The 14699-nt window shown below is 48.3% G+C and overlaps 1 protein-coding gene across 14 annotated transcripts in view; it reads right to left on the bottom strand.

Moving 5' to 3' along the window:
* Positions 1 to 3265: 3265 nt before the first annotated feature.
* CUX2 (cut like homeobox 2) overlaps positions 3266 to 14699 on the bottom strand; it is a 264124-nt gene continuing 252690 nt past the window's right edge. For all 14 annotated transcript variants that reach the window (XM_072722846.1, XM_072722847.1, XM_072722856.1 and 11 more), the window contains 4 exons: positions 13196 to 13465; positions 11858 to 12046; positions 10384 to 10657; positions 3266 to 6305 (listed from right to left, as the gene is read on the bottom strand). In XM_072722846.1, the coding sequence (XP_072578947.1) occupies positions 5504 to 6305; positions 10384 to 10657; positions 11858 to 12046; positions 13196 to 13465 (1535 nt within the window). In that variant the 3' untranslated portion in view covers positions 3266 to 5503. The remainder of the gene's footprint in view (positions 6306 to 10383; positions 10658 to 11857; positions 12047 to 13195; positions 13466 to 14699) is intronic.

The following is a 14699-nucleotide window of genomic DNA, read 5'->3' as shown; positions in this document are numbered from 1 at the left end:
ATGATCTTGTCCATTTTACAGGTAAGGAAACTGAATCTCATTGAAGGACTCTAGATTGCCTGATAGTGGAGGAGAGTCAAACCCAGGCCAGGCTAAGTCCAAAGCCAGTGCTTTTAACAACTACACCCTGGAGGGCTGGAGAAGGTCATGAGACCAAGACTTACCCCTTCATTGTGGCAGATGGGGAAATGGATTTGGGGGTGAGGAGTCACCTTGACTAAGGTCACTCAAGGTGGTGTCCCTGCTCCATCCCTACTGCTCTTGAGTTTGCAGGAGTGACTTCAGCCTCCAGGGTGCCTGCAAGGGCACACCAGATCCTAGAGCAACATACACCCTGTGCCGTTAGCTATGGAGAGCCTGGACTTTAGAATGATCTCAAGAATAGCCTCCCTGGGACAGCCCTGGTGGCGCACGGGTTTGGCGCCGCCTGCAGCCCAGGGTGTGATCCTGGGATCGGGTCCCACGTCAGGCCTGCTTCTCTCTCTGCCTCTCTCTCTTTCTCTGTGTCTCTCATGAATAAATAAATAAAATCTTAAAAAAAAAAAAAAAAAAAAAAAGAGAGAGAATAGCCACCCTGGCAGGCCCTGGCCAATCAGCCAGGTGAGGTCTGTTTTTTTCACTCACCAGTAGGTGATGGGAGGTAGGGCTACTGGCCCAATGCAGGAGCTTAACTAGGAGCCAAAGGAGGGCAGGGGCAGGAAGCAAGGACCATCGAGGCCTGAGGGTCAGGGCCTATGGTGGGGGTGGGCCCTGCTGCTCCCCTCTGGCTTGCATCTCTCCAGGCAGATGGAACCTCCTAACCTCCTAAGGTGCAAGTTTGACCATAGCAACTCCCTCTCACACCCTCTATGGCTTCCAGTACCCTCAGGAGAAAAGCCTATTTCCCACCATGTCCCAACGGGCTTCAGCATCTGACCCTCATCCTTCTACTTCCTTCCACTCCCACCTCAAATTCCAGCCTTCTTTGGACCTGTTTCCCCATGTTCTTGTCCCTGCTTCTCCCCAGCTCCTATAGTATTTCAGGTGTCAGCTGCAATGTCCTTTCCTCCAGGAAGCCTTCCTGGACTCCACTACTTATACTCTCGTGGTTCCCCATGTTCCTGCCACTGAGTCACTGAGCACACGTAGGCACTCAATAAATACTTATTACCTGGACAGTCACCAAATTTCCCCCAACTCAACTCTCTGCTCTCCCCCGATTGAAAATTACTACCTCTCACCCTCCTCCAAGTCCTTCCCTGCCTTCTCGTTCCTTTCTGGTCTTACCATTCCCCACTCGCCTGTGCTCCCTAGTTCAGAATTCCACATTTCTGTGTTTTTACCGCATTTTCCACTCCAGCAACTGCAGCAATGAGCAGCAACTGCAGACAATGTCAACACAAAGACGATGGTCCAGGATGGAGCTTTATTTCCCGGAGGCTGGGGGCACCTGTTTCCGCAGGTTCTCGGGTGGCTTGTGTGTGTGTTCGATGTGGCTTCCCTACTCCTGCCCCACTTACACCAGGGAGCCATATCCCAGGGGTTTCTGCCTTCTGTTTTTCCAGAGCTGTGAACTGAGGGCCCAAAGGGTCAGTCCTTGGCTCTGCTTCATCTGAGTCCTTAAAACCGCCTTAAGGGAAGGTGCCATCCCCACCTCGTCCACACAGCTTGGAAAAGTGAGGTGGCACAGAGCAGTACAGGCTTTTACCCAAGGTGCTATGGCTCCAAGTGGAGCCAGGGTTGAAACCAGGTGCTCTGGCCCCTCGCCTTAAGCTCTGGACTCTCCTTCTTCTCCTCTCCAACTCTGAGCGAACCCCTAAGGGCTAGCTCAGGACCTCTACAGGGCCATTTTGACCTTGGCCTCCTGGACGCCCCCCTCCCTGCACCGATGGGAGTGATCAGGCACCCCAAGGGGCCAACCTGCCGGCTTTGTAGTAATTAGTTATTCCAATGAATTTAATTAATCCCTTAATTCCCACTTTAAGGACATGCAGAAGGTTTCCCGGCAGAGAGAAAAGGTCTGTCTTGGGATAGCATGTGGCCTTGGCTCATGGATGAGTAATGCCACCCCAGGGGCTCTCCGGACATTATTGGTCAGGGAAAAAACCCTCCAACAGCTTGAAGCACAGACTCACCATCACGGCTTGGAAGAACCCAAGCCCTGCTCATGATAACAATAGGTAATGTAGAGTCGTGATGTGCCATACACTGTCTTATGTGCCACACACTGTCTTACGTATTTTATGTGCATGACGATTCCTCATACTCACCTGAGCTGGCTGCTGTGAGACCCCTATTTCTCAGACGGGGAAAACCAAGGCCTGGGTTAAACAGCATGGGAAGAGGCAATGAATGCTCTGTTGGTTACTAGGAAGCCCCTCTTAGCATTTTCCTTTCTTCTTCTTTTTTTTTTTTCAGATTTTATTTATTTATTCATGAGAAACACACAGAGAGAGGCAGAGACATAGGCAGAGGGAGAAGCAGGCTCCATGCAGGGAGGCTCAATGCAGGACTCGATCCCAGAACTTTAGGATCACACCCTGAGTGGAAGGCAGACGCCCAACCTCCGAGCCACCCAGGTATCCCAGCATTTTCTTATCAGGAGGCTGAGCACACCTGTTCCTCACGCCACTGAGGTGTGGGCAGGGCATGATCTCAGCCCCAGACCTTAACTTGCTCTGGATTCCAAAAAATGGATTCCCATCCTTCCATTTTCTTTTGCTGGAGCCCATAGCACAATTGCGAACAGAGATGTCATAGGACCTAGGCAGGTGGCACAGGTGAGGACTGAGGGTGATCACAGCCAAGTGTCCTGTCTCAAGGGGGGAGCTGCTGTCACATTGGAACGTGGGCCAGTGTGGCCAGATCTTATGTGTTTTTTTTATTCATTTTTTAAAAGATTTTATTTCTTTATTCATGAGAGACCAGAGAGAGAGAGAGAGAGAGAGAGAGAGAGAGAGAGGGGCAGAGACACAGGCAGAGGGAGAAGCAGGCTCCATGCAGGAAGCCCGATGTGGGACTCGATCCCGGGACTCCAGGATCATGCCCTGGGCCAAAGGCAGACGTTAAACCGCTGAGCCACCCAGGGATCCCCCCGATCTTATGGTTTTTAAGAGAAACTGGTAATTGCGATTTTTATGTGATGTCCCCCCATATTTTAATGGTGGCAAACTAATTTAAAAGCCAGGTTTTCAAAAAAATGTTTTGTAAAACATCTCTGAGGGCCAGATTGGACCCCTAATTGACATCCCCAGCTCCAGAACAAAGCAAGCAGGACACCTAGACATTATTATACAATTCTGTATTGAGCGACGCGTTTACAGAACGTGTTCTTTTTAAAATTTTAAACAAAGTTCATCAATCTCTCATAGAAATGATTTTGTGGATTTTTGTTTTGCTTTTACCGTTACAGGACGTGAACCTGACAAAGTTGTTCATGGGTCTGCTAGCTTTAAGTACAACAGGATTTCCATGTTCAAAAGACTATATACTAAGTGCTTAATCAAATCCCGTCACACAAAAGCCAGATTTAGTCCTCTAAGATTTGTAGTCTGCGGGTGAGCCTGCATTTCAGTGTTGTGGGGGTTTCAACAGTAGAAAGTGGTGTATTCCCTCACAGTTGTCTTAATTGCAATAGGGCGGTGGTGGCTAAAAGATGTTTCATTTGTTCCAGATTTGATTACTCTGAAAATTGGTCACTGTTTCCTATTGTCAAAATATAAAAATACCTTCATCTGGATAAAAATGTATACAGTGGAAAACTCTTCAATGCATAGCCTGGATGTATGGAAAAGGATGTTTTCCTGCAAGGTTTGTGTTGTTCTTCATGGACTGTGGAGACTGCAGCCTGGCCTGGGTGCATGAGAGTTGAGATTTCTGGAACAGCTCTCAACTGTCCCCTTCTGGTCACTGGATTTTGCTGGCCTGGTTTCAAAATGCTTGCTGCATCCTTGAAACCCATCAGCCATCTCCCCCTGGCACTGGATTGGCACTGATTATGGCCCTATTTTCATTGTCATTCCGGATTCAGCTGGGGAGTCACCAATTCAGCCTTCCCGCAGAGAGTTTGAAAGAGGAAAAAGAAATAATAACAGGAAAGAGAGTAAAAAACCAACATGGTGGCTGTTCCGTCCAAACTGGGAACTCTCCCACCAGAAACCCTGACAACGAAGATTCTAGAAGAAGGGCTTCTCTGAGTTGGGGGGTATTGAGTCTTTGCTTCCCAAAAGGTCGTGTGTTGGAAGGCAGGAGGGTAGATTTAGAGACTGGGATACAGTGGTCCTGCTGCGGTGAACTCAACATTTTCTCTTTGTTCTGTGTGGACTTGGGAGTTGCAGGTGCCTTCCAGAAATAGCACCTGTGTCAACTTGAGAAAGGAGATGGCAAGAAGGGTAGTTGGGGTCACTAGTTGGAGGAATCTACTTTTTGGTGCCAGGTGCTCATGGGATGACCAAAGCTGTTATTTTCTTAAAACATAGGGAGGGGAAGATGGTGGCTGCAGTCCTGCTCTGGAAAGCCAGTGGGGAAACTTCCTGTGCGGTGGCCATGATTCAGGTTGGGGATCGGGGTCACCCTGGCTCAAGCGCTGCCCTCCAATCACCTGACCCCTTGCCTGGCTTCCCAGAAGATCCAGAAACACATCTTGTCTACAGATGGACAGGCTGTGTGTCCAACGTCCGTGGCCCACAGGTTTCTGACTAGAGGGAGTGGAAGCAGTTTGTTTTGTACCATGTCACATCTCGGGTAGGATGGTCGGCTACAGCCCACATCTCTACAACATTTACAATGGCACGGGACGTTCTGTGTTATCAAGGTTGCAAAACAGACCACCAGAATGAAACACATCCTCAACGGCATCGAGGTTTTCATTTAGAGTCTTTTGGACTTTCTCTTTTCAGCACGGTTTCTGGAAGGGCAGTAGCAATGTGCTGTGTCTCACAGACAGATATGGAAAAAAAAAAAAACTGTAGTTCAAGGGTTATCTAAATTTTGGTCAGTCTTATAGTGTTTTGTGATGGCTTTGAACAATTGTCTTCTTTTAATCTCATCTAGTGGCAAGAACGACACAACTTCAGTGTATACTTCGCAACAGTTGTGACAGCATCCTGATTTTATAACTCTCTGTAATATCAAAACAGCATTGGCTGGGAATAAATTCCAAAGGATCCTTTATTAAAATATCTAAAAGAGGTCTATAAATATTTATTTTTCTAAAAGAGTTTGGAGTTTCCAGGTGAAAATGTGGTGCCACATCGCTTCTGCCTCCTGCAGAGAGGCCAGGGTGGAGAAGAGGGTGCTCTGTGGGGTAGGGGGTGCCAAAAAGAGGAGGCAGTGGCACTTGCCCCACCTGTTCACTCACAACGTCATAGAACTAGGATTACAACAAAAACGTAAACTGCATAACACTGCTGTCTGCATGTTGATGGTTGAGTTCCTTCCTTCCCCCACCCCGTCTGTTTGCGAGAGTGAGTGGGAGAGGGGGAGCTGGCCACCTGGTATGCCCCTTGCCCTCGTGCCCCTGCCTTCAGAACTCCCACTCCAGGGCCTCCTCCCGGTTGGCAGCCCTCTCCAGCCGGTAGATGATGCTGTTCAGGTTGGCCATCTTCTCATGTCGCCGCTGCAGGTTGGAGTTCACCTTGGCGCTGGGGTGCAAAGCCCCAGCTGTGTCGGTGGTGGGGCTGGCACTCGGCACTTTGGCAGGAGGGGCGCCGGGTGGGGACGGGGAGATGGGGGCTGAGGAGGAGGGGACAGGTGACACAGACATCATGAGGCCTGGGGAGGAGGCAGCCGAGGGGGAGTTCAGGGACACTTCCAGGCTACAGCGCGAGGATTCTGAGACAGACTTAAAACTTAGAGGGTCTGGGTGGAGTCGCTCCCCGCCCTCACTCTCCTGGGGGAGCTGTAGTGAGGGGCAGTCTGGAGAAGTCCCACCTGGAAGGAGGAGCCCTGGGACCACTTTAGGGAGTTGGTCATTACCCGGACCGTCAGGATGTGCCTCTTTGGGGGAACCTTGGCCTTTGTCTGGCTCCCCTGAGTCCTGGAGCTGGTTGCCCGCTTCTTCTTCTGCATCCTCCTCAGTATGTTCCTGTTTGATCCTCACCTGGGCCTTGTCCTGGGTGGTTGGGGATGTGATGCTCTCCTCGGAGCCTTCCTGAAGCTCCAGTTCCTTCACAGTAGGCTTCTGGTCCTCAGCCTCAGAATTGGGGCTCTGCGGGGTAGGGTCTGGGTGGGAGTGGCCTGGTGGCAAGACGCCAGGACCCCCGCTGGGGTCAATGTCTGGTTCATCTTGGGTCCCCTCCACCAACATCTCCCGGCGCATTCGGGACCTGGGGCAGAGATGGTGGTGAGTGGGGGAAGGGGTGCTGGATGGGAGATGTGGTGAACCCAGGACTCAATCCAAACAAGTGGCATTTTGACCCCACCCACTTCCCTGGGGGCATCTTCCTATGCAGCATCTTAGTAAGCCCTGTCAACAACCCTACTAGTGGGTTCTATCATTATTCCTACTTCACACAGGAGGAAACAAGTCTCAGAGATGTTGAGTGACTTGCTCCAAGTCACACAGCCAATAAGTAGCAGAGTCAGGGCTCGAACTCTCAGGATTGTTGGATTCTAGAGTTGAGGACCTAGACTTGCGCTGTCCAGCACAGTAGCCACTGACCACATGTGGCTCCTGAGCACTTGAAATGTGACTAGTCCGAATTGAGATGTGCTGTACAGGTTAAAATACACACTGGATTTTGAAGGCTTAATAAAAAAAATTTAAACAGTCTCATTAATAAAGTTTTTATATTGATCACACACTGAAATGGTTACATTAGGCTAAATATACTATTACAATTAATTTCATGTATTTTTTAAAAGATTTTATTCATTCATTCATGAGACACAGACATAGGCAGAGGGAGAAGCAGGCTCCCCACAGGAAGCCTGATGTAGGACTCGATCCCAGGACCCTGGGATAATGATCTGAGCTAAAGGCAACCCAGGCGCCCCTATTTCTGTTTTTTCTTAACGTGGCTATTAGAAAATTTTATTTTATTTTATAAAAGACTTTATTTATTCATAGAGACACACAGAGAGAGAGAGAGGCAGAGACACAGGCAGAGAGAGAAGCAGGCACCATGCAGAGAGCCTGACATGGGACTTGATCCAGGGTCTCCAGGATCATGCCCTGGGCTGCAGGCGGCGCTAAACCACTGTGCCACCGGGGCTGCCCTATTAGAAAATTTTAAATCACATGTGGATTGCATTATATTTCTTTTGGATAGGACCAGTCTAGAGCATTTCTTGAAGTCAAACTCAGATGTGGTTTGTGGAAACAACTCTCTGCTTCTTTCCTGTGGGGACTCTTAGACATTAGCCCAGAAGGGGAAACTGAGGTGTGAAACGTGACTTTTCAGGTCACCAGAGCACACACAGGCAGAGCTGGGAGCAGAACCTGGGAAGCCCAAATTTCAGTCTAGACCCCCAGTAGTCACTCTCTCTTCACTTCAACTGTCATTGCCAGCAGGCAACGTAGTCTCACACATATTTTAGAGCAGGACAAGCCAGGATTGGGACTAACCCCACTAATTATTTTCCTAACAGCAAATGAAGTCCAGAAGTCAAATGACTCGTCTGAGGCCATACAACAAAAGGGCTTCCTCAGTTACCTGCTGTAGCCCTCTGCCCATTTATATTAATAATAAAGGATGCCATTGATATATAATATTAACAATTATAAATAATAAACATCATAATAATGGGTGCTCTTCATGTGTCAGGCACCAGGTCAAGTGCCTTTTGCAGATTATTTCATTTATTTTTCCTAATAACTTTAGGAAAAGGATATTAGTCTCATTCCTATAGATTTAGGAGACAAGACTCAGAAAGACACAAAGGATTGCTATGATCACAGGGCACGTGATTGGGCTGGGAAGCCAATTATCTGGCTATACTCTCTTGCTTCCCTGGTTCCTTGTCCAGGTTGGGGATGGGGTCCTACCCCAGTATCCTGGGCCTAGAAGGACTCTGAGGGGTCATCTGGTTCACTCTCCAGCCCCTCTACACAGGTGGCCTTAGACCACCTTCCAGGGGACTTCACCTTCACCCTTGGTCTCCTCTAGAAGAGGGAAGAGCTGCTGGGACCAGGGACAGCCCTAGTGGGTTCTACCGAGGCAGGATTGAAGGGGGATTTAGGATGGCTCAATGTCTGAAGTTCCATCATTAGATTGTCCAAACTGTAGAGCAAATATGAGGCTAATAGTTATTCACATCATAGTACAAATTAGTCTTTTTTTAAAAAAAATTCTTGACTCCTGAATCTATAGCAGGGTCTTGCTGGTAATTTATTTATTTATTTATATATTTTTTAAGATTTTATTTTTTTATTTGAGAGAGAGAGAGAGAGCAAGTGAGCAAGTGGGGGGAGGAGCAGATAAGACAATATCCATCAGACTCTACTTTGAGCACAGAACCTGGCCTGACATGGGGCTCGATCCCGCAACCCTGAGATCATGACCTGAGCTGAAACCAAGAGTTGGACGCCTAACTGACTGAGCCACCCAGGCGCTTCTCCCTGGTAACTTATTCTTAAAACATCCTGTTGTTCCCCTTTCCCAGAGTTCACTGCAATTTGTAATGATACATTAATATGAGCGCTCACTTAATAGTGACCTTCCCTGCAGGTCTGTAAGAGATGTTAAGGGCAAGGACTTTGTCCTGTTCTCTTCTGTGCATGGTTCAGAGTAGATCTTCAATAAACATTTACCAAATGAAATAATATATTCTTCTATAACTCTTTGAAATCAGTTTCTTTCTTTTGGGAGTCGAATTCTCTCTGCTCCTCGGTGCAAATTCCTAGTCATCCTTCAGAACCCTGCTCAAATGCCACCTCTTCTGTAAAGTCTTCCCTGGACAGAATTCCCTTTTCCCGAGCTCTTCTTCCCCAATTGTTTTATAACAATTATGTTGTAGTCAAATGATCTGGTTCATAGTTTTAAGCTCTCTAGGGGCAAGGATGATGGGTTTGAACCCTTGTTATCTCCAGATCTTGGATCATTGTGCATACATAACTATTTGTTGAATGAACATGTTGGATAAAAATGGAGTGCTCAGTTCCTGTGGAGGACAGGAAGGGAGAGGACATCTCTACATCCCCGAGGAGGGGAAGGAGGATGTGAGGATTTGAGGACCTATGTCAGTTGCTGTTTGGAAGGCCCTGAGTCTGAGCCAGAGCATAAGCAATATTTAACAATATATTTATGCCTTAAGTCTTTTCTTCTGATCCCTGATTCAGCATTGTGGGCTAAGTATTAGATCCCTTATTTGCCGGGATGCCTGGGTGGCTCAGGGGTTGAGCGTCTGCCTTTGGCTCAGCTCAGGTTCCCTGCAGGGAACCTGCTTCTCTCTCTATTTATATCTCTATCTCCCTCTCTCTCTGTGTCTCTCATAAATAGATGAATACAATCTTAAAAAAAAAAAAAAGATTCCTTATCGGTCTATCTATAAAATAGGGATGAGACTCAGAGAAGTATAGTGACTTGCCCAAGAACACACAGCCAAGGTGGGACTGAACTCAGGTCTTTGGGGTGCCTATGCCTGGGCTGTGTAGAGAGGAGGTTCCAAATGTTCCACTTTTCCAGGCTCCCTTGGGGTGCAAGAGACCTTCTTTCTGTCCCTGGGACATATGGACAGACTCTCTCTGGCACCACATGGACACCAGTGACCTTTCCTGCTCAGGATGTTTAGTGGGAAGGAGCAGAGGGGAGGCTCAGAGATGGTTCCGGGAATCCCATCAAGCCTTCTCCACAGGGCTCTCAGCTGAACCCAGGGAGCCTCTCTGCAATCTCCTTGGGCACTGCTGAAACCAGTCAATAACTCCAGCCAGCTCCGAGACTGGACTCCCAGGAAGTCCAGCCACTGTAGGCCAATGACCCCAAGACTAGGGACTGGTGAGTGGGAGGCAGCCACAGAAATAGGAATCACCCACTCCTCCAGGGGCTGCTAGAGGGATTTCTTTTGGCCTCGGAAGTGGGAGAGGCCAAGAATCCCAAATGCCATTCCTTGTCCCTTCATAGACGCAGACACAAACTGGGTGAATAATTAAGATAGTGACAACAATATCATCACCTACTCCATGCCAGTATGTTATGTAAATATGGTGGCCCACTGAATCCTCAGGACAACTCTAGGAAGCAGATCCCACTATGGGTCCCATTTGATAGGTCAGAAGACTAAGACTCAGGGCGGTGAGGTGATGTGCTCAGGTGCTCACAGCTGGGAATAGCGGAACTGGGTTTATACCCAGGTTTGCCTGGATTCTGAATCTAAACACCTAGGCAATAGGTCTCCTCACCTCCCTCCCAGAGGCCCTGTGGTGGGGACCCAACCCCCTCCCCGTGGACACGGCCCCGAACGCACCTGTAGTTGTGGAACCAGTTGATGACGGTGTTGGTCTTCAGGTTGAGCTGGAAGGAGAGGAGCTCAATGGTCTGCTGGGAGGGGTAGGGCTCCAGCTGGTAGGCCTTCTTGAGCGCCTCCTTCTCCTCGGGCGCCAGCACCACTCGGGGCTTCTTGATTTGTAGGAGGCTCAGGTCCTGGGGCTGCAGGCAGGGGCTGGGGCACTCAGAGCGGGTGGCGGGAGACTCGCTGTCAGAGCCGGTGCTGATGAGGCCGTACCTACGCTTGAGGTAGGCTGGGGAGGGTTGGGGAGGAAGCACTGAGTGGGGCCGAGCAGAGACCCGTCACCTAGGGGTGGCTCCGGGGGACCCGCTGCTAGCCTCAAAGTCTCATTCTTTTCTCCCTCCTTGATCTGCTTCCACATCCTCCCAAACCCTCCACTGGGACGCCCGTCTGCCCACACCTGCCTCTGAATTCCCGGCGTTAGCCCCCAGATGTTAAGCATGCAGACAGCTTAGCTGGACCCTCACACACAGGAAGTGCCCAGCATCGGGTGCTATTCAGTGTTGTCTTGGTTGACACAAGTGTCGCTGAAGTTCACTACAGTCTTGCAGGCGAGGGACATTAAACGATTCCTGTAACTGCATGATATGCATCTCAACCCCAAACCACCAAAATGTGGGGAAAAGAAGCCCATTTTCAGAATGGAGGCTGTAATTTAATCCTCTCAGCAATGCCCTGAGACTCTTCAGATGAAGGAGAATGAAGCATTGAGAGGGAGTAAACTTGCCCAAGGTCACAGAGCCAGGGAGTGGTGGGCCAAGTTCTCAACTGCAGAGAACTTCTGCCAACAGCTCGTGTGCCCTTCCTGGCCTGGCTTGGCCCTGGTCCCCCACTGGAAACTGCCTTGGTGCCCTGGGTGACAGTTTCTCAGTTCCTTGTATCTCCTCTCCCAACCCTGAGCTTTTTAAAATCCCTTCAGCACAGCACAGCACAGGCTTGAGCACAAAGCAGGTGCTCCATGCCTGCTCATGTTTTCAGGGCTATAATACTGGATGAGGGAAGAATCCGCAATCTCCTTGCCCACTCCCAGGAGGGAGGATTCCTGTTTGCTGGGCCACTTTTGTGCTTCATTGTGTAGAATCTGGGTAACAGGCAAAGGGGGATGAGAGAGAGAGAGAGAGAGAGAGAGAGAGAGAGAAAGAGAGAGAGACACAACACACCTTCTGGGGAATATACAGCTGGGGTGGGCAAAAAGATTTTGAAGCAGCTACGGGTGTATGGAAGGAGGCTGAGAGGTGGGGTACTGGGGTTTTCATGGGAGAAACCGTAAATGTTTTAGTTGCTTTCAATTATATTCTGGGGGATTGCTGTTTTCTGGCAGCCCCGCAGCAGACTGAGATGGGATTACTGAGACCTGGCTTTATTTGGGTTGCAACTAGATATGGTTCCAATGGAAAAACCTGAAGCCATCCCCAGAATACCCAGCGCTCACCTTTCTTCTCCAGCTTCTTCATGTCCCTCAGCTTCTCCACATTATGGGGGTCATTGAGCCACAGCTGCATGCGTACAAAGGGCTCCCGTCCCTTCAGGCTCAGCTTGTGCCAGGGTTTGGGGCGGGACAGCAGGTCAGACACGGAGCCCTGTGTCAGCCCCAGGATGCTCTCCCCAAACAGCCGCTGCCCTAGGGATAGGGGAGGGCAACCTGTTACCTCAGGCTGGGCAGAGTGTACCCAGGAGAGACAAAAAAGAGGAGAACGCAGGCCGTCTCCACTCTGGGGGAAGGACCATACACATGGGAGAACCCACACCCAGCATGAACCTGGAGGGGACCTTTCTGCAAAATAGGAGGTTGGAGTTAGGTGATGCCGCAGCTATCAACAAAAATGCTTTCATAATTAAGGTTTCCATCACTCCGAGAAGATCCCTGAGCATGTCTGAAAACTTCATATGTACAAATTAGTATCATCTCATTAGAGAGTGATTTGACAAATTCTATCAAGATTTAGGTGTGCATATCCTCTGATCCAGCAATTCTCCTGCCTGGGATTTATTTTCCACTTGTATTTGCTCAAAGGCACAAAGATGCATACCGACAGTTTTGGAGGCAGTAGGAAATTTGAAATAGCAAAATGTCCATCAATTGGGTAAAAAAGTGTGGGGCATCCTTGGCCTGAAACACTTTGCCACAGGGAAAAAGACTGCAGGTGGCCTAATCATTTTTAAAGCAAATTATAGGACAGTATGTATGTAAATTCATCTACATAGGAAAAAATTAAGAAATCAGGTATACATATATTCTTGTGTTTTCAGAAAGTATCAAAGATATATAAAAACTGTGAAGTGTGATGGGGGCTTGGCGGAATTCTACTTTTTAGCTTTTCTGTACTATTTGGTATTTTAAAATAATGAACATGTCTTATTTTTAGAACAGAAACTGCAGTGAAGAATTTGGGGTTTGTGTGCATCCCTTTGGGAGAGGGGCTTGACTGGCAATGGAGACTCAGAGAAGTCTGTGACCCACAGAGTGAAAGAGTTCTAGAACAGGTTTCTCCTGTGTCCCCAGAGGGGAGGGAGCTCAGCACTGGGTCAGGATTGTGCTAGAGTCTCATTGTCACTGTGGCCTGAGGACTTCAGGTCATATCAGACCTGCACTCACACCATTTGTCCTATTTTAGGGACCCATGTCCGACCTGGATGCCTTCCAGAGGGTCCTGGATGCCCCTGCAGGCTGGACTCTGGGCCCCGGGATCTCACGGTGGGCACTCTGCTCAAGGCAAGGAAGAGCCAACCAGGGTGGGAGGCAGCATCCCTGATTCCCGCCATCCTGTACCTAGGTTGTTGTCCGTGAGGACCTCTTTGACTCTCTTGGTGATGGAGTATGTGTCCAGCTCGGGGGACATGGCCACAATCTCCTGGATGCCCCCTGTGGTCTGGCTGCCCGAGTACATCTTCCCCCCAAGCGAGGAGCTGGAGCGTCCCTCTGGCTGCTGGTTTTCCTTGCTGCCTTCCAGTGCCAGGATCAAGGGCTCCTGGGAGCTCCTCTCCGGCTCTGTGGGGCTAGGCGGTGGGGACGGCGATGACCTCGGTTCCGTGGGACTGGCTGTGGGCCACAGAGAGACAGACAAGGCAGTTACTGCCATTTGGAACAGACACACATGGTTAGGGTTCTTGTTTGTTAGAGCCATGTGTGGGCAACAGCCCATTTTGCAACCACCATAGGAATATCTTAGGCAGGGACCATCCCAGATGCAAAAACTAGCAGATGAAAGTTTGATGAAGAGTAGGGTATTTACATGGTCTCAAAGTATTCCCCTATAAGATACCTATTAATTACAATAAGGTACTTATAATTACAAAGGAAAAAATATTAACACTACAGTATAGCTACTTAGCAGATATTACCTTAACCAAATGATCAAAGTTAACATCACCAATTAAAGGACAAATCAACAACTGGTGCCTCCTGATGCAATGTACTGAGAAGGACACAGCATCACTTCTGTGATACTCCTGCCCAAAGTGCATTGTTTGAACCTAATCACACAGAAACATCAGACAAAGCCAAATTGAGACAGTTGGTAGTATAACTGGCTTCTGGGCTTTAAAAATGTCAAAATTGGAAAACAGAGAGGCAGAAGAATGTTCAAATTGGGAGACTAAAGAGACATGACAATGAAACACAAGGGTTCCTGAATCTGATCCTGGACAGGGAGAAACAGAATTTTATAAAGGATGGGGCACCTGGCTGGCTCTGCTGGTGAAGCATGCGAGTCTTGATCTTGGGGTCATGAGTTCAAGACCCACATCGGGCACAGAGTTTACTTGAAAAAAAATTATACAAAGAATATTATTCAGATAACCAAAGAAACTTGAATATAGATAGTAGGCTACATCAATGATACTGTATCATTGTCAGCTTTCTCATTCTTGGAAAATACTTGTTGAAGTATTTGGGGTAGAGGGATATGATGTTGTCAACTAACATCTCAAATGGTCAAGAGAGAAAGAGCATAAATGTGGCAAAATCAGCAATTGCTGAGTCTGTGTGTGGAGTACAGGGAGTCCTGTTCTATCATTTCAACTCTTCAATTAGTTAGAATTGCTCCAAAAAATGAAAAGTTACAAAAAATAATTTAGAAACCCTCTATAAACTTGACCGCCAGAGATTAAATGAAATATGGTGATTCCCCAAAGCAATTAAAAATAATATAATGAAAAGATGTCCACATAAGAGAAGTTCTGGGGATCTAATGTACAGCATGACTATGGTGAACAATTCGCCATTATAAACTTGACACTTGCATATGAGCATAGAACTTTACTATTCCCAACAG

Source organism: Vulpes vulpes, chromosome 10 (assembly GCF_048418805.1).
Source record: "Vulpes vulpes isolate BD-2025 chromosome 10, VulVul3, whole genome shotgun sequence".
Taxonomy (NCBI): domain Eukaryota; kingdom Metazoa; phylum Chordata; class Mammalia; order Carnivora; family Canidae; genus Vulpes; species Vulpes vulpes.
The sequence above is the reverse complement of the archived record's forward strand: the minus strand, read 5'-3'. Positions and strand labels throughout refer to the sequence as shown.